At 39.9% G+C, this 24070-nt stretch overlaps 1 protein-coding gene across 1 annotated transcript; it reads left to right on the plus strand.

Annotated features, from left to right (window-relative positions):
• Positions 1-6871: 6871 nt before the first annotated feature.
• On the plus strand, positions 6872-7471 carry DIRAS2 (DIRAS family GTPase 2). The gene has a single exon (XM_068974668.1). The coding sequence runs from the start codon at positions 6872-6874 to the stop codon at positions 7469-7471; it is 600 nt and encodes a 199-aa protein (XP_068830769.1).
• The last annotated feature ends 16599 nt before the right edge of the window (positions 7472-24070 follow it).

Consider the following 24070-nt stretch of genomic DNA (forward strand, 5'->3'; position numbering starts at 1 on the left):
ACTCCCCTGTAGCCCTTTCAACAGGGTGGAGTGCTACTATGAATGCTTCTGGATTGCTGTCTGCCTCATCCACCCCATATGTAAGTTACCTTCAATAAACTTCATAATTGTACTTCATGGAGTTGCCTGCTTCATTTCTTAATCTCAAAGTTCCTTCTCAGTTTGAGGAATATTACTCAATATCCACATCTCGGCTTTTTGGCCATGAGGCATGTAGGATCTTAACTTCCTGACCAGGGATCAAACCAGCAACCCCTGCATTAGAAGGCGAAGTCATAACCATTGAACCACCAAGGAACTCCCGCTGTGATAAATTTAAAAGAATGAAATCATTCAGAATAATCTGTATAACCATCTTATAACAGTATGGTGTTAACACCTTTGTAACCACTGCCCAATGAAAATATGCGACATTTCTAGCGCTCAGCAGGCTGCTTAGCAGATCTCAACTGTCAGATTCGACCGTGTTGTTGCATGTATTATTCTTTGCTCTTTTCATAGCTTTTTCTTATTATATGGATAAATTCACTATATTGCTTTTTATAGTATAAATATTCCATTCTTTGCTTGTCATTTCTACTGTGAAGATGTGTGTTATTTCCATCATCTGGCTGTTACAAATTAAGCTGAGCCTATTAACTGTAGAATATTCACTGAATCAGTTTCAGAATCAGTCGACAATGTCATCACATACAGTGGAGTGTTATCCTATGCAGTCTTTTTTAAAATTACAGCATTGTTGAGATATAATTCATCCAACTGAAGTATGCAACTTAGTAGTTTTTAGTATATTCACAGGGTTGTCCAATCATTGCTACAGTAAGTTTTAGAACATTTCATCACTCAAAAGGAAACTGTCCAGTCACTTCCCAGTTTTCCCCAACATCCACCTCACTCCATCCCTAGGCAATTACAAATATCCTTTCTGTGTCTATAGATCTGCAATTCTGCCTACTTCATATAAATAGACAATATGTGTGGTCTTTTGTTATTGGCTTCTTTCATTTAGCATCATGTTTTCAAGGTTCATCCTTGCTAGAGCACCTTTCAATACTTCATATCATTTTATTGCTAAATAATACTTCATTGTATGGATATACCATATTTTTACTTATGCTTTCATTAGATGGTGACCATCTGGATTTTTTCTTGCTTTTTGACTACTATGAGTAATTTTGCTAAGAAATTCACATACAATTATTTGTGTGGCTGTGTTTTCATTTCTCATGGGGGTAGGATTAGGGAAATCACTGGGTCTTATGGTAGTTCTGTTTACTTTTTTAAGGAAGTGATGAATTGTTTCCAAAGCAGCTGTACTACTTTACATTCAGATCAGCAAAGCACAGTGGTTCCAGTTTCCCTACAACACTGTCAACATTTGCTATTTTCTGTTTTTTTTTAAAAATTTTGAATTTTGTTAAAGTCTTCCAAGTGTTTGTGAAGTGCTTTACCTGTGGTTTTGATTTGCATTTCCCATCACTTCATGGCAATTAGAAGGGGAAAATGTGGAAGCAGTGACAGATTTTATTTGGGGGGGCTCTAAAATCACTGTGGATTTGACTAAAGACATGCAATTAAATTACCTTGGAAGGTAAGCTGTGACAGACCTAGATAGTGTATTAAAAAGCAGAGACAATCATTTTACCATCAAAGGTTCATATAGTCAAAGCTATGGTTTTTCCAGTAGTCATGTACAGATGTGAGAGTTGGACCGTAAAGAAAGCTGAGTGCCAAAGAACTGATGCTTTTGAACTGTGGTTCTAGAGAAGACTCTTGAGAGTCCCTTGGACAGGAAGGAGATCAAATCAGTCAATCCTAAAGGAAATCAACCCTGAATATTCATTGGAAAGACTGATGCTAAAGTTGAAGCCATCTGAATACTTTAGCCATCTGATGCAAAAAGTCAGAGCCAACTCATTGGAAAAGACCCTGATGCTGGGAAAAATTGAAGGCAGGTGAAGAGAAGAGGATGAGAGAGGGTGAGACGTTTAGGTATATCACTGACTCAGTGGACATGCATTTGAGCAAACTCAGGGAGATAGTGAAGGACAAGGAATCCTAGCATGCTGCAGTCCATGGGGTCACAAAGAGTCAGACATGACTTTCAACTGAAAAACAACAACAGTGACTAGTAACAGTAATGTTGTCTTTTCTTGTGTTCATTGTCCACTAGTATAGCTTCTTTAGAGAAATGTTGGTTCAAATGCTTTGTCCATTTTAATATTTTTGTGGGTTTGTTGTTGTTATTGAATGCCAGGAATTTATTATATATTCTGGAATTAATCACTTGTCAGATATATGATTTGTAGAAATTTTCTTCCTTTCTCTGGGTTGCCTTACACTTTCTTAATAGTGTTCTTTAATACACAGACTTTTTGATTTTGATGAAATAAAATTTACCTATTTTTAAAATTTTTGTTCATGTTTTGTGGATCACCAGTACGAAATCAATGCCAAATTAAAGATCATAAACTTATGCCTGTATTTTCTTTTAGGATTTTTTTTAGTTTTGGGGGTTACATTTAGATCTTCAATCCATTTGGAGTTAATTTTTATATATGATATAAGGGAGGCTTCTTTCTTTTGCATATGAATATCAGTTGTACCAGCACCATTTGTTGAAAAGGTATTCTTTCTTGAATTATCTTGATATCCTTGTCAAAAATAATTTGACTGTAAAAGTCAGAATTTATTTCTTGACTCTGAAGTTTTTTATTCATCTATTTGCTATCCTGTGCAGTATCACACTGTCTTGATTATTGTAGCTTTGTAATAAGTTTGAAATCAAACAGTGTGTGTCCTCCAACTTCTTTTTTTTTCTTCAGTTACCATTGGTTCAGTATTCTGGATCTCTTGAATTTTCCTGTGGATACTGGGATCAGCTTGTCAATTTATGTAGTCAGTTGGGATTTTCTAAAGAATGGCACTGAATCTGTAGATAATTCAAGGGACTATTGCTGTTTTAACAACATTAAGTCCTCTGATACATAAATGTGTGTATCTTTCCAATAATGTAGGTCTTCAGTTTCTTTCAACAGTATTTTATAATTTTCAAAGGTGTACATTTACTTCTTTGTTAAAGGTATTCCCAAGTATCTTATACTTGTTGATGATATTGTAAATGAAATTGGTTTCTTAATTTTAGATTATTCATTTCAAGTATGTAGAAATAGCTTTTTTTTTAAATGTGTGTTGTATTCTGAAAACTTGCTGATCTAATTTATTAGTTATAATAGTTTTAAGTGGACTCCCTTAGGTTTCCTATCTATGAATACAAAGTCATGCCACCTGCAATAGAGATAGTTTGGCTTCATTCCTTCCCAGTCTGAATGCCTTTTATTTCATTTTCTCGTGTAATTTTCATGGTTAAAACCTCTAGTAACATGTTGAGTAGAAACTAGAAAAGCAAATACTCTTTTCCTGGACCTTAGTGAGAAGTCATTCAGCCTTTTGCCATGAAGTGTTGTGTTAGTTTGGTATTGTTCATTATACGCCCGTTATCTGGTTGAGGAAGTTCACTTTTATTGCTGGCTTAAGGTAAAGAATCTGCTTGCAATGGGCGAGACCCAGATTCCACCCTCGGTCAGGAAGATCCCCTGGAGAAGGAAATGGCAATCCACTCCAGTATTCTTGCCTAGAGAATTCCATGGACAGAGACTATAGTCCATGGGGTCACAGAGTCAGACACGATTCAGTGACTACACTTTTACTTTAAACTGTTTTTAATTTTAACATAATTGAGTGCTGAATGTTGTCAATTTTTTGTATCTACTGAGGTATGGTGGATTTTGTCTTTCATTGATATAATGTTATGTTATATATACATATATATTACACACATACATACACATATATATGTTTATGTATATATGTGTATGTACTCAGATGCTCAGTCATATCGGACTCTTTGCAACCCTATGGACTGTAGCCCACCAGGCTTCTTTGTCCATAAGATTCTCCCAGCAGGAATACTGAAGTGGGGTGCCATTTCCTCCTCCAGGGACTCTTCCCTGGAATTCACCAGTGAAGCTATCTGGACCTGGGCATTTTCTTTGTAAATAATATTTTGATTATCATTTCATTACAGTTCTATTCAGATTTTGTATTTCTTCTTGAGTCAGCTTGAGTAGGTTGCATCTGTTTCATCGTAGATATCTAACATGTTAGCTTGGAGTTGGTCATGCCCTTATAACCTTTATTTCTTGTAGTGTTTTTTTTTTTCATTTGTGATTTCAATAATTTGAGTCCTTTTTTCTTCAATCTAATGCAAAAATTATTATTGTTGATATTTTCAAAAAACCAAATTTTGGTTCTATTCATTGTTTTTTATAGTTTTCTATTCTTTATTAATTTCTACTCTAATCTTTCTTTCTTTTTTCTTTCTCTGGGTTCACTTTGTTCTTTTCTTAAAATGTTGTAACTGTTTAAAAACTCGAAGTACAGTTAATTTACAATGCTTTGTTAGTTTCAGGTGTACAGCAAAACGATTCAGTTGTGTGTGTGCGTATATATGTATATAAATGCTTCTTCAAGTTTCTAGATAGGTTAGAGGTTCCAAAGTGCATACAAGAACAGCTGAGTATTTAATTGAGCATATTTGCAGGCCAATGTACATAGTGAACTCAGAAATCATGAGATGATATATCACGGTCCTGGGCTTTGACCTGATCGGTCTGCCAATAGATATTCGCTACACACACCCATTTTCTTCATGGCTAATTATATCTAATTTTTACTGGTCTCTGAAAATGATTTTGAGGAATGCCTTTTATTATTGTCCCTCAGTTACCCCAAAAAAAGTAAAAGTGAAAGTGAAAAGTGAAAGTCAGCAAATGTTGCCTAGAGAAAATGGGTTCCATATTACACATTACCATATTACCTGTCTACTTCGCTTTAAAAATGTTGGATATTGCTTGATTCTCTACATTTTGGATGTTTTTGTATCCTTTCTTACCAAAAAAGGGGCAGTGTGAAAGGTATTTAATAATCTATATGTCAGAAAGAGATGGTATTTGTAGTGAAGGGAAACCCCATTCTACTCCATTTTAATAACCATTAATAGTGGTTTATACTATTATCTTAGTAACACTTCTTATCATTCTTAAAAATAAAGCCTCCATAATCATTTTAATTGTGATGAATGAAAGGACCCCTGCAAGCTTCTTAGTTAATTGTCAATACTTGGTGCTTAATGAGAGTTCACACTCAGGCCCTCTGTGACTCCTGCAGCCTGTGGGACAGAGACACGTCAGTTTGCATCCCCGTCTCACTTCACTTAGAAAAGACCCTGATGCTGGGAAAGATTGAGGGCAGGAAGAGAAGGGGGTAATAGAGGATGAGATGGTTGGATGACATCACTGACTCAATGGACATGAGTTTGAGCAAGCTCTAGGAGGTGAAGGACAGGGAAGCCTGGCGTGCTGCAGTCTATGGGGTCACAAAGAGTTGGACACAACTGAGCAATTGAGCAACAGCTCACCTCACTGGCTGTGTGAAGTCAGGGACATTCAGTTCAGTGCAGTTCAGTTGCTCAGTCATGTTCGACTCTGCGATCCAATGAATTGCAGCACACCAGGCCTCCCTGTCCATCACCAACTCCCGGAGTTCATTCAAACTCATGTCCATCGAGTCCGTGATGCCATCCAGCCGTCTCATTCTCTGACGTCCCCTTCTCCTCCTGCCCCCAATCCCTCCCAGCATCAGAGTCTTTTCCAATGAGTCAGCTCTTCCCATGAGGTGGCCAAAGTACTGGAGTTTCAGCTTTAGCATCAGTCCTTCCAATGAACACCCAAGACTGATCTCCTTTAGAATGGACTGGTTGGATCTCCTTGCAGTCCAAGGGACTCTCAAGGGTCTTCTCCAACACCACAGTTCAAAAGCATCAATTCTTTGGTGCTCTGCCTTCTTCACAGTCCAACTCTCACATCCATACATGACCACAGGAAAAACCATAGCCTTGACTAGATGGACCTTAGTCGGCAAAGTAATGTCTCTGCTTTTGAATATGCTATCTAGGTTGGTCATAGCTTTCCTTCCAAGGAGTAAGCGTCTTTTAATTTCATGGCTGCAATCACCATCTGCAGTGATTTTGGAGCCCCCCAAAATAAAGTCTGACACTGTTTCCACTGTTTCCCCATCTATTTCCCATGAAGTGATGGGACTGGATGCCATGATCCTATTCCTTTTGTGTTTTCAGGTTTTTCATTTTGCAGGGGATAATGACACCAGTTCTGCAGGGTGGTGAGGATTTCATGAGTTAATATAAACATTGTGTAAATATTAATTGCATTCTGCTCCCCTTTAACTCCCTCTCTGTACTTATAAAAATTATGTATTATGACCAGTATATTGAGTGTTCATAGCACTTTAGGTTAAACAGTAATGATCTGCTGTGATTGTGTGTGTGTGTGTGTGTGTGTGTGTGTGTGTGTGTGTGTGTGTGTGTGTGTGTGTGTGTGCTGAGGACTGACTAGTTTCCAACTCCCCATTACCTATCCTGGATTCTTCCTCCTTTGGACTGACTTTGCATCTTTTCCCTGGGTGCTGGGTGATGTGAGAGCAAAGCTGCTCAGAACCATGGTCCAATAAGGAGAAACAGACCGACTCCAGTTAGCCACTCAGTAGATCAACAGCCCTGTTGAAAACTGAGGGTTATCTATAATTGGATTTAGAATTAGAGAATTTTTAAATGAAATTTGAATTGTTATGGAGGAAAAGTGAAAGCAAATAATACCACTTAATTTTCTTTTTTCTTTAAGCTATCAAGAGAGGGTAAAGCAGTCTTTTCCTAGGATTTCTTTCACTAATTCTCTCAAACATCTGCTTCCTTTGGTAGGTGCTTCCTAGTTAATCGTTGGAGCCCGCAAGCAACATGCCGGAGCAAAGCAATGATTACCGGGTGGCTGTATTCGGTGCAGGTGGTGTTGGCAAGAGCTCTCTCGTCTTGCGGTTTGTGAAAGGCACGTTTCGGGAGAGCTACATCCCCACTGTGGAAGACACGTACCGGCAGGTCATCAGCTGTGACAAGAGCATCTGCACCCTGCAGATCACGGACACCACGGGCAGTCACCAGTTCCCGGCCATGCAGCGGCTATCCATCTCCAAAGGGCACGCTTTCATCCTGGTCTACTCCATCACCAGCCGGCAGTCTCTGGAGGAGCTCAAGCCCATCTATGAGCAAATCTGCGAGATCAAAGGGGACGTGGAGAGCATCCCCATCATGCTGGTGGGGAACAAGTGTGACGAGAGCCCGAACCGCGAAGTGGAGAGCAGTGAGGCTGAGGTGCTGGCCCGCAAGTGGAAGTGCGCCTTCATGGAGACCTCGGCCAAGCTCAACCTCAACGTGAAGGAGCTCTTCCAGGAGCTGCTCAACCTGGAGAAGCGCAGGACCGTGAGCCTCCAGATCGACGGGAAAAAGAGCAAGCAGCAGAAAAGGAAAGAGAAGCTCAAGGGCAAGTGCGTGGTCATGTGAACCGCCCTCCCGTGGGAGCAACGGATGTGTGTATCCCCCCACCGCCCCTCACCCTCCCACGTGACACCCGCAGTCGTCAGGGTAGCATGTCAGACGCCCACGTGTTAAATATTGCATTTTGACTGAGACGTGCCCAACTGTCCTCAGAGGGCATTTCACACCACCACCGATAAGCACCCCCTCTCCAGAATCAGGGAATCTGACAGATGCTTAAAATGAAAACCAACACGCTCGGCATCGCAGGGAACCCAAGGGACGTCAGCCATTTCTGGAGGCATCCTTGACCCTCAGGAGGCAGGAAGGCTCATGCCTGCAGGAGAGTGTGCTGTGCTGATAGCAGAAGGTACCATCTGGATACATGTAAGAGGGCAGGCGTCTCCTCTGCTCCGAAGCCAGTGACATCCCTGGGGGATGGGAGGGGCAGGAGGAGGTGAGAAGACCAGGCCAAAGTTGTTCCCTTCTATGGTTCTTTAACTGAATTAAATGTAATACAGCTGATCTGTGAGCCTTGCCCCTCTGAGGGGATGCCCTCACTAGCCTAGTTATTAGCAGGTATCATTTTAACCTTTTAGAGTATTTCTTTTCACATACAATGGTGAATTCACTAAGAGTGTGCCACTTTGTCAGAAATTCTTCAATTTCCATTTGAAACGTTTGTGTGAGGATATTATGACAATACTGAAACATCACAATAATATTTTTGTGTGTTATATTTTGAGAGTTTTAGAAACGTGAAGTTTCCTTCCTTTGACCATGAGGGGTATAACTCTTCCAGCCCTTAGATTTTAAATAAAAGCAATCAAAGTAGCTACTTTTTAGACATTTTTTGTCCTCCAACATGATCTTTTTTTCAATAACTCGCTCTATCTTCAGCTGAGTAACAGCCAATAAAGGCCCTCTGAAGACCAGAAGCACATCCATTTTCTAACAGACGTCGACACGTCTATGCCATACTTTGCACCTTAATGAAATGCTTTGAGACAGAAGTTGTTCGCTATGTTTTTGATGATTATCTCTAACAAGTATATTCCTGGAAAATCAGTTCAAGTAATCAATTATGGTGCATGTTCCTTTAGAAATGTCTTCTAAAAGCTGGCCTATGCTGGGTTCACTCTGGAAAGAATCTCATGTGCATCCTCAAACCACTGCTGGTTGCTGCATGCTGGCTGGAGACAGGTCAGGCAGGCCTCTGTCACGGGCAGGGCACAGACTCCTCAGCTAATTCTTCTGCTGGCATCAAGGCTGCTTTGGAGCTGCTTCCTGAAAATTCCCACTGACAGAGCCTGTAAGTTTTCCTCTTGGTTCCAGTCTGCCTCCCACTCTGGCTTCCTCTGGAATGTTCCCCTGCAGGACACCTTCCTGTCGCCTGCTTGGCAGGCAGAGTGAGTGCTGCTTTCAGGCTCGTACAGGGATGCTTCCAGGCTGTTGGGGAGCAGTGCTAGCTGGTACAGAGTGGTGAAGTTCAGGACCTTTATGGATACCACTCTCTCCTGCACTTTCTGTGTTTTTCCTGCCCCTCCTGCTGTGGCCACTTCTGGGCAGCTCTATGCGCTCAACAGATCCTAAATTCCCCCTTTTGGTTTAATTTTCTTGCCTTCCTCTCATCCCCTCTGCTCTGCTAATAACGCATCTTTGTGATGTACTTAGTGTGTGGGAGGCACTTTGCAAGCCATTGGCTCCATGGTCTGCCCACCACTTTGGCCTCCTAGAATAGGACTTGGGTAGGGAGGGTAGAGATGGCTGGCTTGGTCACCAGTGGGGATCAGGGAAACCCAGAACTCCTGGCCCAGAACCAAGTCCCTCTCCAAGTCCTAACAGCCACACCCTCTGCTGGGCTCCTTCTGTTCCAAGTGACTGTTGCACAACCTTCACAGTGAGATCTCATTGCTGAATTTTCTAGAACATTTGCTTTTCAACTTATCCCTATATATGTATGTATATTTTGTTCTATTTCCATTCTCAGAGAGATGCCATCCATTTGTAATTTAGATTTGGGTTAAGTGGAAGAAGAAATGGGACTTCATGGCCAAAATGAACTGTAGAGATCTTAGGTGGGTTAAGCTAATGGTCAAATGTGATGTCTGCCATGAGCTGTCCTGTCCACAAGGCTCCCAATTTGCAGGCTCCCCATGACTGCCACATTACTCCTGATCCAAGTTAGAAATTCATTTAGCCCTCTCAAGGCAATGTCTACATTTTTAAGTGTTTACAGTTTTATCAATGTGAGAAGCTTGTAATTATTGAAAATCTGATGTCATTCAGGACACATTTTGTTCCTTTGTAATTTGCCTGTGAGTTTACTGGAAGGCTATTGATGCCTCAATCATAGGTCTTTGTTCTGAGATCATTTTTTATGAACTGCACTGAGGGTATAGATGATTATCTCAAAATAATCTTTTCAAAGCTCTCCAACTGACACTCAGGGCTCGAGGAGTTAGTTCCACTGAATCAGATGTTTTTAGCATTTATGTGGCCCCATCCTCGAATAAGTAGTTGTGATTCTTGAGGACACATCCTACATTGTATATGGACACACAAGATTTTGACCTCGCCTCAGTAAGTTACAAAACTCAATGTATTGCTTAGAAGATGGCTCTCTGGGAATAAGCTTGGGGCTCCATGGGTCCCATTCTGTCCCTGCCATTCCCTCTTCCATCTGGTGACAAGCCATGGGCGTGCCCTAGGCATGCATGCAATACAGCAAGACCAACTCAAGAGCAATATTGACTTGTTCATTAGATCTAAAATTATATATATATATAAATATATATATAATTTCTCTTCCTGCATTTTTGAAGTATAAATTAGTACATTGTATATATCTGTAAGCTAGTATATTTGTTTCACCATTTGTAATATTTAAGAAATACTCTTTATAGAACAAAAGTATTAAATATTCAAAAAATGCTCTGTGATACTTAATTTTTTTTCAAAATTTGTAATGTGTTGCTCCTACATAAGATCTCTGGAAATATATAACAAATGGGACACATGTAAACCCTTGAAGATCCATCCTGAAATTCAGTGTCCCACAAAGATAGTGTGTGGACAGAGCATTTACAGAGCATGACTTTTATACATGTGGGATGGCAATGTGTATATTTATATTTAAGGTGTATTTACTGTTACAATTCCATTATCTATTTTATCTACAGTTATAACAATCACTCTTGCATATGAGTTTCTAGTCGTCAGTGATGTTCTGAAAACAATAAGCATATTAAAATAAAGCTTTGGTTCTGACACACAGCTGGAAGGCGGTGATATTTCTTACTCTTCACGACATTGCGCGTCTGCGATGATCTTGACCGAGTTCTTCTACAGTTGCTTTCTTGCACCTGATGACCACATGGGAGACTGTCAGGCCCTGCAGGTCTGGGCTTGGCAACAGCAGCTTGCCCCGCGGTGTGCTGAGGAAGTTTCCCCACTGGTTCCTGTCACTGGGCTGATGTGATGCTCCGGGCTGAGTGAGGTGAGCGGAAAGAAGTTGAGGCAGGGCCCTCCTTGGCTTCGAACAGGCGTAGTGAGGTGAAGAAAAGCTCCTCTTTATTTTTGATTCCCCCAAACTCTTGCCTCCTCACAAAGGCCAGGCTTTTAGGTGGAGTTGATGTAAAAAGCCCAGTGCTGTTCCTGGGCACAATTTCTGTCTGACATCCCTGGTCCTTACCCCTTCTTTGCAATACTGACTATAAAATAAACCTTACTTTTGATTTTGAAAGACAATAGCTCTCAACACAACAGAACCATCATTTAGCCAATGAATAGCTAGATGACTGGGGGCAGACTCTTAACCACCCTGTGCTTCTGCAAACTGGGAATCATTAACATCCTCAGCCTGAGTGGCCCTGAGAATTATATTAATGATAAGCACAAAGCACTTGGACCTGTCTTGTCACACACCGAGCTTTCAGGCAAAATGAAATCCCTGGATGGTGTATGACTCTGTTTGGAAGGTCTGTAAGCATTGTGAAAATTAATCCATACAGATACAACAATCAATGAGAACCTATCAGTTTCTTTAAGCCTCTGTAACAGCATTCTCCAGTCTGACTCTCTGAGTACTGCCCTCCCCTTCCCCTCTCGAGGTCATTAATACTACATTATTCAGGGATTTTTCCATTTACAGAAATAATTACAACTGGCAGGCTCCATTAGGCCCCATTAAAGGGCATCCCATTGAGTGCTTATCAAGCTTTCATGTGCAAATAAAGCACTTGAGACATTGTGCTTCTGCAGACTCTGAGTCAGCAGGCTAGGGTGGGGGCCTAAGAATCTGCATTTCTAACAGGCTCTCAGGTGATATGGATGCTTCTGGTCACTGAGTAGCAAGGCTACTTATACTCCAATTTTGCTGCACACTGGAATTGTGTGGAGGAGTCTTGAAACTTCCTCTTGGCAAAGAAAAATTTTCCTCTACACTTCTAGGTTCTTCTGGCTGGCCTAATAATTGCATAGACATGAACATAACAGAAAACCAAAATTTAATTATGGGATTCCCTAGTGGCTCAGATGGTAAGGAGTCTACCTGCAATGCAGGAGACTTGGGGTTTGATCAAAAAGGTAAAAAAGTAAGTGGTGGCCCAATTCCTGGAAATCCTCACCTCTTCTTCCAAATTGCTAGGTTATTCCTCCCATTTTTTTAGCATATATCATTATCCAGCCCATAAAAACTAACCACCCCCATACCCCAGGGCCACTCTCACTTGAGATGGCCCACATCCACATTCTGTCTATGGAATGTGTTTATTTGTCTAAATTCGCTTCCACTTTACTATATAGCTTGCTATGGAGTTCTTTCCTCATTTGGCAGCCCACCCCAGAAACTCGCCCAACTCTTAGAAGAGCTGCAACATGACTATTCTCTTGTGCTCCTTTTTCCTGCAACAAAATCTAATACCCACAAAAGAGTATTACTGAAACATAATTTTTCTTTCTAAACATCACCCTCATTTTTACCAAACATAGACACATTAGATTATTTGAAAGAATTAGCTTCATTACACTTGGCCTGGCTATTTACATGAGTGCAGCAAGAATAGTGATTGACCATATAGAATCTTTTAACATCTGCTTTGCTGGTTTTTTTCATAAGGAATCTCAGATTGAACTTTTAAATGCTTCTCAAGGCTAGGAAGCTAGCCAAGGACTTGTCTTCAGATTTCCCCTGTAAGATCTAAAGATTTGGATTAATTCCTTTGATTTTGAAGTTCCCAACATTTTCTGAGGTTCCTATACTTGCCAGGAAGTGACTTTTTCACCTGGTTAGTTTGTCAGGAAAGGTGTAAGCAACCTATATAGAGCGCTATGCCAATGTCACAGGTGTGGAGTCTTATACCAAGATCACAGGACTTTTATCTCTGGAATTAACCAAGCCCCATAGCAACTGCTGCCATACGCCTCCTGATCTAAACCGGCCAGCTCCCTGACCTCATGTTAAGTAAAATACCCACCCTGTTACCCATCCTATAGCTTTCTAATCAGTTACGTAATGCCACCCTTCCCATAGGAATTTTCTCTGTCTTGAGGCTATAAAAATTGGCCTCCAGCCTGTGAAAGGATGGAGAAAGGCAATGGCAATCCACTCCAGTACTCTTGCCTGGAAAATCCCAGGGATGGAGGAGCCTGGTAGGCTGCAGTCTACGGGGTTGCGCAGAGTTGGACATGACTGAAGTGACTTAGCAGCAGCAGCCGCAGCTGTAAAAGGCATCAGCTCTCCCTGGTCTGCCAGGAAGTCAACCTGCTATATTGTTGCCACCCTCACTTTTCTCCTTTCAGTGTCCCTTCCTTCAGCCGGCCCACTGTTCCAACAGCGTCTCCTGCTCTAATCAACTTTATTCTCCCCTAATCCTGCTCATGTCTGAAAATTCTTTTCCAACCTGTGCACAGACCATGACACAAGCTATCAGATTTTTTTCAAGGGGTTTATTAGCTCTATTAAGTCAACTTTAATTTCTTAAGGGCTTCCCTCATAGCTCAGTTGGTAAAGAATCTGCCTGCAATGCAAGAGACCCGGTTTAATTCCTGGGTCAGGAAGATCCCCTGGAGAAGGGATAGGCTACCCACTCCATTCTTGGGCTTCCCCTGTGGCTCAGCTGGTAAAGAATCTGCCTGCAATGCAGGAGACCTGGGTTCAATCCCTGGGTTGGTTAGAACCCCTGAAGAAGAGAAAAGTTACCCACTCCAGTATTCTGGCCTGGAGAATTCTATGGACTGTATAGTCCAAGGGGTTGCAAAGAGTTGGACACGACTGAGCGACTTTCACTTAGTTTCTTAAATCTGTTTAATCATATCTGAGTTTATGCTTGCCTCTCTGAAACATGGCATTCTAGTCAAAGCCTTGGTAATATAGCCAATGATTCCAGTTGTGTCCTGGCATAAGGAGAACAGATTCTTAGTGAACTTATGCAAATAACTATATTGCCATAAAGAGTACTCAATGAGTTTTCAATTCTAGAGCAATCAGGTAGGGAGAAAAAGATAAGCATTTCAATTTGCTTACAAAGGAATAATTTATCAAATCTCTGTAAGTCATAGTTTAAGAGGAAAGTTTTCCTTATATCTCGAAGAAAAAACATTAACAAAAATTGGCAATGTTTCAAACAAAAAAGTCAAAAAAGTTAAAATCATCCTGTTCATCCTGATTAATTCTTGTTGATCTTTAGCTAGCAGTTTTATAATGCCATCGGTTTCTCTATTAGTAACTTCATACCTAGTTTAGTGGTATGATCTGAAACTTATCGGAGACTGTATTTTAGAACACTTTAGAGTCATTTCCATGAATTTTTCTGAAGATGAAACATAGTTGCAAGAGCAAAAAGACTTAAGAATGACCATGATTAAGGATCAAATGAAAATTCATTGATGTAATTGACATCACATTATTTCTGTGACATACACTTTAAAAATAGCAATTAGAATCATAAACAATGACATTATACTTGGAAACATATCAGATTTTTAGGAATTTGATATAATTTCTAGAGTACTTACATTAATAACATTTACCCATGCAATATAACCTAAGAAGATTTATTATCACTTTTTTGATAATGTTTCCCATGTAATTTAACATATCAAATACACCTAATTAGTTTAATCTCTCTCTTTTTGTAAGGACACACAGTAAATCCTTTCAGGTGAGCCAGAAGCCCTCTAGAAATTCTCAGAGTTAGTTTTTGATCTAAAACACTTCATTTAGAATTTGAATTTAGGGGAAGTTTGTCAAAAATATCAAAGAGATTATAGAACATTTGGCTAAATAGGATCATAGCTTGCAGGCAAGCATGCTAAGTCACTTCAGTCCTGTCTGACTTTTTGCAGCCCTATGGATTGTAGCACGCTAGGCTCTGTCCATGGGACTCTCCAGGCAAGAACACTGGAGAGGGTTGCCATGCCCTCCTCCAGAGGATCATCTCCACCCAGAGATCACACCCATGTCTCTTATGCCTCTTGCTTTGGCAGGCGGGTTCTTTACCACTAGTGCCACCTGGGAAAATCTAGGATCTTAGGTTATTGTGAAACAATACTTATTCATTAAACAATGGCAACAATTATAAATTTCATAGGCAAATACAGAAAGTTAAATAGTTGTAAAAAGTCATTTTAATATAGGAAAGATTTAACTTTTAAAATAATCAAAAATCTGATAAAGGCAAAACACAGAATCTTTGTTTTTCTAGGCAAATTACATTAAAGATACAGGGAAATCTTTCATGAGAACAGATGAAGGAAAATTAAGTTTTAGTTTTATCTAAGCACACTATGGGCACCCCACTCCAGTACTCTTGCCTGGAAAATCCCATGGATGGAGGAGCCTCGTAGGCTGCAGTCCATGGGGTCGCTAAGAGTCGGACACAACTGAGTGACTTCACTTTCACTTTTCACTTTCATGCGTTGGAGAAGGAGATGGCAACCCACTCCAGTGTTCTTGCCTGGAGAATCCCAGGGACGGGGGAACCTGGTGGACTGCCATCTATGGGGTCACACAGAGTCAGACACGACTGAAGCGACTTAGCAGCAGCAAGCACACTATTGATAGCAAAACTTGTTATTTAAAATTTTTATAACAAACTCATTGCTCTTTCCTAAGATTCCTTTTTTATAAACCTTCTTTAACTTTCTACATCCATTTTAATTTATTCCCTTTTTTTCCCATTCAGCTTTATTTTAGGACAAAAATATTTTATTTTTCCTCAACAGAAATACATCTTCACATCCTATACATTTTCTAACTGAAACTACATCCCACTTTCCTTGCAAATAAAATTGTTTCCCATATAATTTCCAGTTAATTAGAATTCTCAACCCCTAGAAACTTTAATTTCTAGTGACAATTAAGAAGTAAACAATTGTGAACTATTACACAGCAGTTTTTAGATTGGCAAATTTATGAAATGTGTTTCATAATTTCTAAATATATGCCTTTTTACATAGCACAAGTTTTCAGAGGGGCATATGCCATATTTACGAATAGACTCAAATATCTTTAGACTATAATAAGAAATCAAAAGTAGATAACTTGTTTAACAATTAATGTCTCAGTGTTTTATCAAACATTTAAGAAATGCACCTCATTTCAATCAGCAGAATTCTAAGAGTGGAAGCCAAAGAGATTTGGGAAACTGAATACATCCTAAAACAATCAACTTAAAAAGTTCATCTAAAAACTCTTATCTCATTTACATCTCTGTAATTCATTTTTAAAACAATCATACTTAGATTACTTCTGAGGAGCGAAGATGTAATGAGACATTAAAGCAACTAACCATCATCTTGTTATTTTTATTGTTAACAACTTTGTAACAGAGATAAGATAAACTTATTTGAGTTTTAGTAAATCTAAGTAGAAAAAAACATATTATGCTTAATGATAACTCTAAAGATATATCTGTATTAACTAAACCAACAAACTTAAACTGGCTTTTATTTACCAAAAATTATCCTAGATCACATAGAGAAATATATGGGTTATTTTCTATTCATGAGATTTAGAAATACTTTAATGATAACTTCCAGATGTTCAAGTTAGAGTTACAACAGGCAGAGGAACCATTGATCAAATTGGCAACATCCATTGGATCATAGACAAAGCAAGAGAATTCCAGAAAAACATCTACTTCTGCTTCAATGACTACTCTAAAGTCCTTGACTGTGTGGGTCACAAAAACTGTGGAAAGTTCTTCAAGAGATGGGAATACCTGACCATCTTACCTGCCTCCTGAGAAATCTGCATTTGAAAAAAGCCAAGAAGCAACAGTTAGAACTGGACATGGAACAATGGACTGGTTCAAAATTGGTGAAGGAGTACATCAAGGCTGTATATTGTCACCCTGCTTATTTAACTTATATGCAGGGCACATCATGTGAAATGCCAGACTGGATGAAGCACAAGCTGGAATCAAGATCACTGGGAGAAATATCAATAACCTCAGATATGCAGATGATACCACCATTATGGAAGAAAGCAAAGAGGAATTAAAGAGCCTCTTGATGAAAGTGAAAGAGGAGAGTGAGTGAAAAAGTTGGTTTAAAGTTCAACATTCAAAAAACTAAGATCATGGCATCCGGTCCCATCATTTCATGGCAAATAGATAGGGAAACAATGGAAATAGTGACAGACTTTATTTTCTTGGGTTCCAAAATCACTGCAGATAAGTGACTGCAGCCATGAAATCCATGCAGTCATGAAATTCCAAGGAGACACTTGCTCCTTGGAAGACAAGCTATGACAAACCTAGACAGCATATTAAAAAGCAGAGACATTACTTTGTTAACAAAAGTCTGTTTAGTCAAAGCTATGGTTTTTCCAGTAATTATGCATGAATGTGAGGGTTGGACCATAAAGAAGGCTAAGCACCTAAGAACTGGTACTTTTGAACTGAGGTGTTGGAGAAGATTCTTGAGAGTCCCTTGGACTGCAAGGAGATCAAACCAGTCAATCCTAAAGGAAATGAGTCCTGAATATTCATTGGAAGGACTGATACTGGAGCTGAACCTCCAATACTTTGGCCACCTGATGCAAAGAGCTGACTCGTTTAGAAAAGACCTTGATGGGAAAGAAGAAGGCAGGAGAAGGGGATGACATGAGTCTGATCAAGCTTCAGGAGATCGCGAAGGACAAGGAAGCCTGGAGTGCTGCAGTCCATGGGGTCTCAAGGAGTCCGAAACAACTGAGATACTGAACAACAACTTAATTTTGAGCCAACTAAATACAGCTCTTTTTCAAATTAATTTGATAATTATATCTGAAGGTATCTGTATATATACTTATTGTATACATATATAAACATACATGCAAACATAAACAGAGTTCTTATAGTTTTCATCTTAAAATTTCAGTCATGAATTAGATATAACGATATAAAACCCACTAGTTTATACATAACAGTTGGAATAAGTTAAGTTTATATGTCCAGATGGCTAAAGCTTTGTACTCTTAAGATTTCCATTTGTGTTTGACACGTAATTTTAAGAAGGTTATAAACTAGATTTTGGACAAGAGAGCATTTTCAGCAGTGTGTATTTTTTTTGTTTGTTTTAATCAACATCCCCACTCCATCCCCTTTTCCTTCAGTATGGGCAAAGTTTTAATTACCTTCCAGGATGTTTACATTTCAAAGCCCCAGTAAATTTTATAACTTCAAAAGACAGAGAAAGAATGCAAGTTTTCTCTTAGGAGTTTGCTATGTATTTAACTATTAATTGAAGTCTATGGTAATTACTATTTGAACTTTTTCTTCATTTTGTAAGTACAGAGCAATTGTATCTCCAATGTTCTAGTGTTTGGAATATCTGGAAATGTATGAAGGCAAATAGGAAAATGAGTGGATTTTGATATATTTCAGAATTATGCTTTTGTTTTTATAAAGACTGGAGTAGTAAGTTAAGTATTGCTGATTTTAACTTCTTTGTTTGCATTTCTGTAAGCTATCTTCAAGGAACTGGGCAGGATTTTTCATCATGTTTAGAGGTTGATTTGCTCACTCAATCACACTATTTTGATTTTGATATTTTATATCAGGGAGCAAATTTCCAGCTAAGATGGGGATCGAAATATTTCTATGCTTTTTATGTTCTGGTGTCTAGAGGATGTTAATTATTTGGATGGGGAGTCTAGGATATATCTGCAAAGGACATTGCATAAGGAAGGCTTGAAACTGATTATAGGGCCCAGCTAAATAGCCTTATTGCCGATGGTGCTGCTTAATTTATTTCCTGGTTAGAGTCTTAACATGAGTAACCTGTAGACCCTGGGCCTAGAAATTAGGCTGGAGTGCCTCTATAAATCTTGTAGAGAAAGGGAAGTTAAAAATAAGCAGCTGAAGGTTTAATGGCTTTTCTGGGAAAGGTGAAAGAGTGCAGGCCTCACAAGATTCAGCAAGTTCATTCTCAAAGATGGCCTAAGAAAGCAAAGATTTTAATTGTACAAGTGGTAAATAAGAATGATGTGGTGAAAATGGCGTCTTTAAGAAACCTCTAGTTACAAACCTGATGATGTATGACACAAAGCAGGTGCCAATGGAGTGGTATTTCTCAGTACTAGAAAAGCAACAGGGCCCTTCCCAGGTGGTGCAGTGATAGAGAGTCCTCCTGCCTTCCAAAAATGGAGATGTGAGTCCAATCCCTGGGTCAGGAAGATCCCCTGGAGAAGGCAATGGCAACCCACTCCAGTATTCTTGCTTGGAGAATTCCATGGACAGAGGAGCCTGGTGGGCTACAGTCCACGGGGTTGCAAAGAGTCAGACACGACTGAGCAACTGAGCATGCACACGTGAGCAAAGGAACAACAAAGGCCGTGATGGATTGTGACCCTTCGTGACAAATTTCCCTGGGAGCTGGCACAGCCAAAGAGAGTGATGCCTGTGACCTCCTGTCTCAGAATCCCAGTCTATTTATTCAACTGGCCACCAGATGCACTATTGTTGCTGGTCACTAAGACAAGCTCTCACAACATAAGGCAAAAATAAAAGGAAAAACCTCATCTAGTTTTTACCTAGGAGACCCACAGTAAAATGTATCTAAACAGTTGTGGGTCTGATGAGGTCCCTGAATTCACCAGAGATAAGCCTGAACAGGAGCCTTAAAGGGCACATGCCACCGTTCTGCCCAACATTTGTTTGTTTGTTTTCCTCCTTTTGATGAAAAACACAACAGAGACAAAGAAAAAATGTGACCATCTCTAGAAAAATTTTTTAGAAAGGATCAATAAAAGTGAAGCATACTCATTGCTAAATTTTTACCAGAGTTATTATGCCCAAGGAATAAATTCCACAAATAATTTCTGCTAATCTATATATTTGCTTTTCTCTTTCTGACTTACTTCACTGTGTATGACAGACTCTAGTTTCATCCACATCACTAAAAATGACCCAATTATGTTCCTTTTCATGGTTGAGTAATATTCCATTTATATATGTACCACACTTTCTTTACCCGTCTGTCTATGGATATTTAGAAAAAGGACTCTCACTACTTTTGCTTCCACTGGATCTTGCAAACAGAGATTCAGGATGCTGATGTGATATGGAGTCTTACCTTCTTTGGCTTTTTGTCAGAGTTCCCAGAATCTCTTTATCTGCTCCAGTCCTCAGAGAAAGCAGTTTCCAGCCAGTGAGGATCCTGCTAACTAAGCCAATAATTGGAAAGGAGAAACTTTCCTCTACCTTTCTAGGTTCTTCTGGCCTAATAATTAAACTGATAAGAGCTTAACAGGGGGCAAACCAAATGTAATTCTGTACATATGGGGGCTCCATAAGACTATGAGGCCTGGAGAAGTCCCCGAAGCAGACAGCCCTTATACCCTTTAGACAAAGAAACTTCATTTTTGGAGAACGGACATGACAAAGAAATATATTTGGGTACAAATTAGTGAAGAATATAAGCAGAATTTCTTTACATACTGGGCCTGAGTTCCCTATTTCTGGTGATAAAGATCTCTCTGTGAAAGGAAGGGTACTTTCATGTGGAAGATTTATTTCCTGCTTTCAGGGCAACAAGGGACGGTCAAAGCGTCCTTCTTGCACTGGCAGTTTAAGGAAATTTAATTCAAAGTAATTAATATGCCACTTTGACATATTTTATCACAGCCTGCCTTGAACCCCATCAATATCCATGCCCCACCCAGAAATCATAATTTAGTAAATCTGGAATGTGGCTTTGACTTTGGGATGTTTAAAAGTTCTTGTAATTGGAATGGAGAATATAGTTTGAGAACCAATGCTGTTAGCCAGGTTTAATTGGGAAGGTCTGCCAGCTTCATAAATTTCCTGGGATAGGGAAGATGCTTGTTAAATTAAATTCCCCTTCAGTAAATATTTTTCAGGAAGCAAACTGGTGAAATTGGCATGAGGGTCATGATCTCCTCTATGTGTAGCCCCTTCCGATCAGCCTGAAGTGGAAACTATGATCCGGGCGTAGTGCTCCCACCCACCATACCACCTGGAGAAATTTGGTCAGCTCTAAGTGTGAAGTGATCTCTCTGGTTAAGCTGGAACCTCAGCAGCAGCCTGGAGTGTCCCATCCTTGCCTGGCCCAACCCCAGCTTGGAATCTTCACACTCCTCATGTTTCTTCAGTGCCTGCAAATACCCCAGTCCCCTGGCTGCCTTATCAATCCTGCCTTAACTTCGTTGATTTGCTGTTGTCTGGGTTCTGATACCACGGATGTGATCAGAGCTTGGTGCTTCTTGCATTCACCATTAAGTAGCTACATCGTTCCTTTGACCTAAGACGATGGCTCTGCCCCACAGCTGTCCTGCTGCAGACTGAGGCATGATCACATATGTCCTCTTATTTTCACATTTTTGGGTTTCTCTCATTTGCTTTCTCATTCCATTACTTTTGCATAACTGAAAGAAGTCTTTTCCCATGCTAGTATATCCCTAGTTATTGGTGGACCCAGAAAGGAAGACATTGTGACTCAGATATTTTGATGTAACTTCTATTGTCATGATAATAATATCATTATTAATTTTCTTTATTGGTTTACTCTTCTAACTCCTCACACTCCCTTTACCCTAAGCAACGCTGCAGGTAGTTACCTTAGGTTTAGGGAGTTTATGTAAACTACCAACTTCCAGCCGAATTTCTATAAAAAGAGATTTAGGGATCAGAAAAAAAGCTAAGCGTGCATGAAACCACTCATAATGCATTTACGATGAAAATTCTGCAGTTTCTTTATTATGGACAACAGGTGATATAAAGTAGATGTGAAATTTATATTGCCCTCTTATCAAAAGTCAAGGTTACATTCTTTGTGGTTCATCTAATAAAGACACATAGCTTTCAGGAAGTATTAATACCACTCCAAGTGCCGAAGGGCTTCCCTGGTAGCTCAGATAATAAAGAATATGCCTATAATGCAGGAGACCTGGGTTCCAACCCTGGGTTGGGGAGATCCCTTAGAGAAGGGAATGGCTACCCACTCCAGTATTCTTTCCTAGGGAATTCCATGGACAGAGGAGCCTGGTGGGCTACAGTCCATGGGGTTGCAAAGAATTGGACACAATTCTGTGATCCAAAAGTCTACAAGCAATAAGTGCTGGAAAGGGTGTGGAGAAAAGGGAACCCTCTTACACTGTTGGTGGGAATGCAAACTAGTACAGCCACTATGGAGAACAGTGTGGAGATTCCTTAAAAAATTACAAATAGAACTGCCATATGACCCAGCAATCCCACTGCTGGACATACACACCGAGGAAACCAGAATTGAAAGAGACACGTGTACCCCAATGTTCATTGCAGCACTGTTTATAATAGCCAGGATGTAGAAACAACCTAGATGTCCATCAGCAGATGAATGGATAAGAAAGCTGTGGTACATATACACAATGGAGTGTTACTCAGCCATTAAAAAGAATACATTTGAATCAGTTCTAATGAGATGGATGAAACTGGAGCCTATTATTCAGGGTGAAGTAAGCCAGAAAGAAAAACACCAGTACAGTATACTAACACATATACATGGAATTTAGAAAGATGGTAATGATGACCCTGTATGCGAGACAGCAAAAGAGACACAGATGTGTAGAACAGACGTTTGGACTCTGAGGGAGAGGGAGAGGGTGGGATTATTTGGGAGAATGGCACTGAAACATGTTATACTATCATGTAAGAAATGAATCGCCAGTCTATATTCGATACAGGATACAGGATGCTTGGGGCTGGTGCACGGGGATGATCCAGAGAGATGATATGGGGTGGGAGGTGGGAGGAAGGTTCAGGATTGGGAACTCATGTACACCCGTGGCGGATTCATATCAGTGTATGGCAAAACCAATACAGTATTGTAAAGTAAAATTAAGTAAAAATAAAAATTAAAAAAAAAAGAAAGAAAAGAAGTGCCAAATAGCCCACAGTCAACCATAGTAATAAAACAGTCTTTAGAATAGATGCTATGAAGTATACCTAATACCTAAGTAAGATGACCATAAGGTAAATATCAGGAACTCCATGGAGGGTGAGGAATTGAACTCTGTTTAAGATATCCTTGCCTAGATCCTGCATGCCAAAACTAAGATCCAGTGCAGCCAAATAAAAAATAAGTAAATATTAAAAAAGAAATATATCCTTGCCACTGTATGTTTGAAAATACACTATTATAAAGCGGGTGTGTCAAAATGTGATACTTTGACCATGATATTTTTCCTGCTTAGAAATCCCTTCTTTCTGTCTCTTGGTCCCATCCAGTCATATTAAATTTTTTTCTGTATTAAGGCTGCCATCCAGTGAATTCTGTGAAGACTTCGCTGGTCGTTTAAATCATAAGAGGATATTCACCCACTTCAGAAGTCCTCTTGATTCATGCTTTCTTATACTTTCTCGCTCTTATGACATGTTTTGTCACTCTAAAATGACTTTTGCGTCTCTCCTTATTTGTTCTATACTATTTAGCCTAAGGTGGTTCATAAAATAAAGAATTGGCCTGCAATGTAGGGGATCTGGGTTTGATCCCTGGGTCAGAAAGATCCCCTGGAGAAGGGAATGGCAACCCACTACAGTATTCTTTCCTGGAGAATTCCATGGGCAGAGGAGCTTGGCAGTCTACAGTCTCCGGGGTTGCAGAGTCAGACACGACTAACACTTTCACTTTCATTTAGCCTGAAGTCTTTGTTGAACTCTCTTGGCAACCTGAACTGTACTTTGCAACTGGAATGCCCTGTAAATGCTTGTTAGAAGGAGCAGGCAACCACACCTAATTGCTCATGGTGGGATTCTGTGCAGTTCTCCAAATATCCCCATCCTCCCACTCTGGATAAAGGTAAGATTGCACTTCCTGCTGCCCTTGTTGTCAGGTTGGATCTGATTATTTCTGGCCAAGGTGTGTGCATGGAAGAAATACCTGTCATATCTAGACTGGGACATTTATTCCTCAATAAGAAGCCCTTTGAGTCTGCTTCACTTCTCCTATGGGATGGTAATGGTCCAAACAGTGGTTGATCCATTGGCCTGCATCTCAGAGTGAGGATGAAGATGAGATGGGAGCAAAGCCATCTGATAACCTGCAGTGTATATATAGCCCAGCAGAGAAATAAACCTTTGTTGGGGGCTGTTGTTACAGTCGTATAATCCACTCCGTCTTAACTAGTTCCTTGACTAATTC

This window comes from Capricornis sumatraensis, chromosome 6, assembly GCF_032405125.1.
Source record: "Capricornis sumatraensis isolate serow.1 chromosome 6, serow.2, whole genome shotgun sequence".
Classification (NCBI taxonomy): domain Eukaryota; kingdom Metazoa; phylum Chordata; class Mammalia; order Artiodactyla; family Bovidae; genus Capricornis; species Capricornis sumatraensis.

Bases quoted from the DNA above. Each gene is read 5' to 3' on its own strand.
- DIRAS2 (XM_068974668.1), top strand. From the start codon at position 6,872: ATGCCGGAGCAAAGCAATGATTACCGGGTGGCTGTATTCGGTGCAGGT.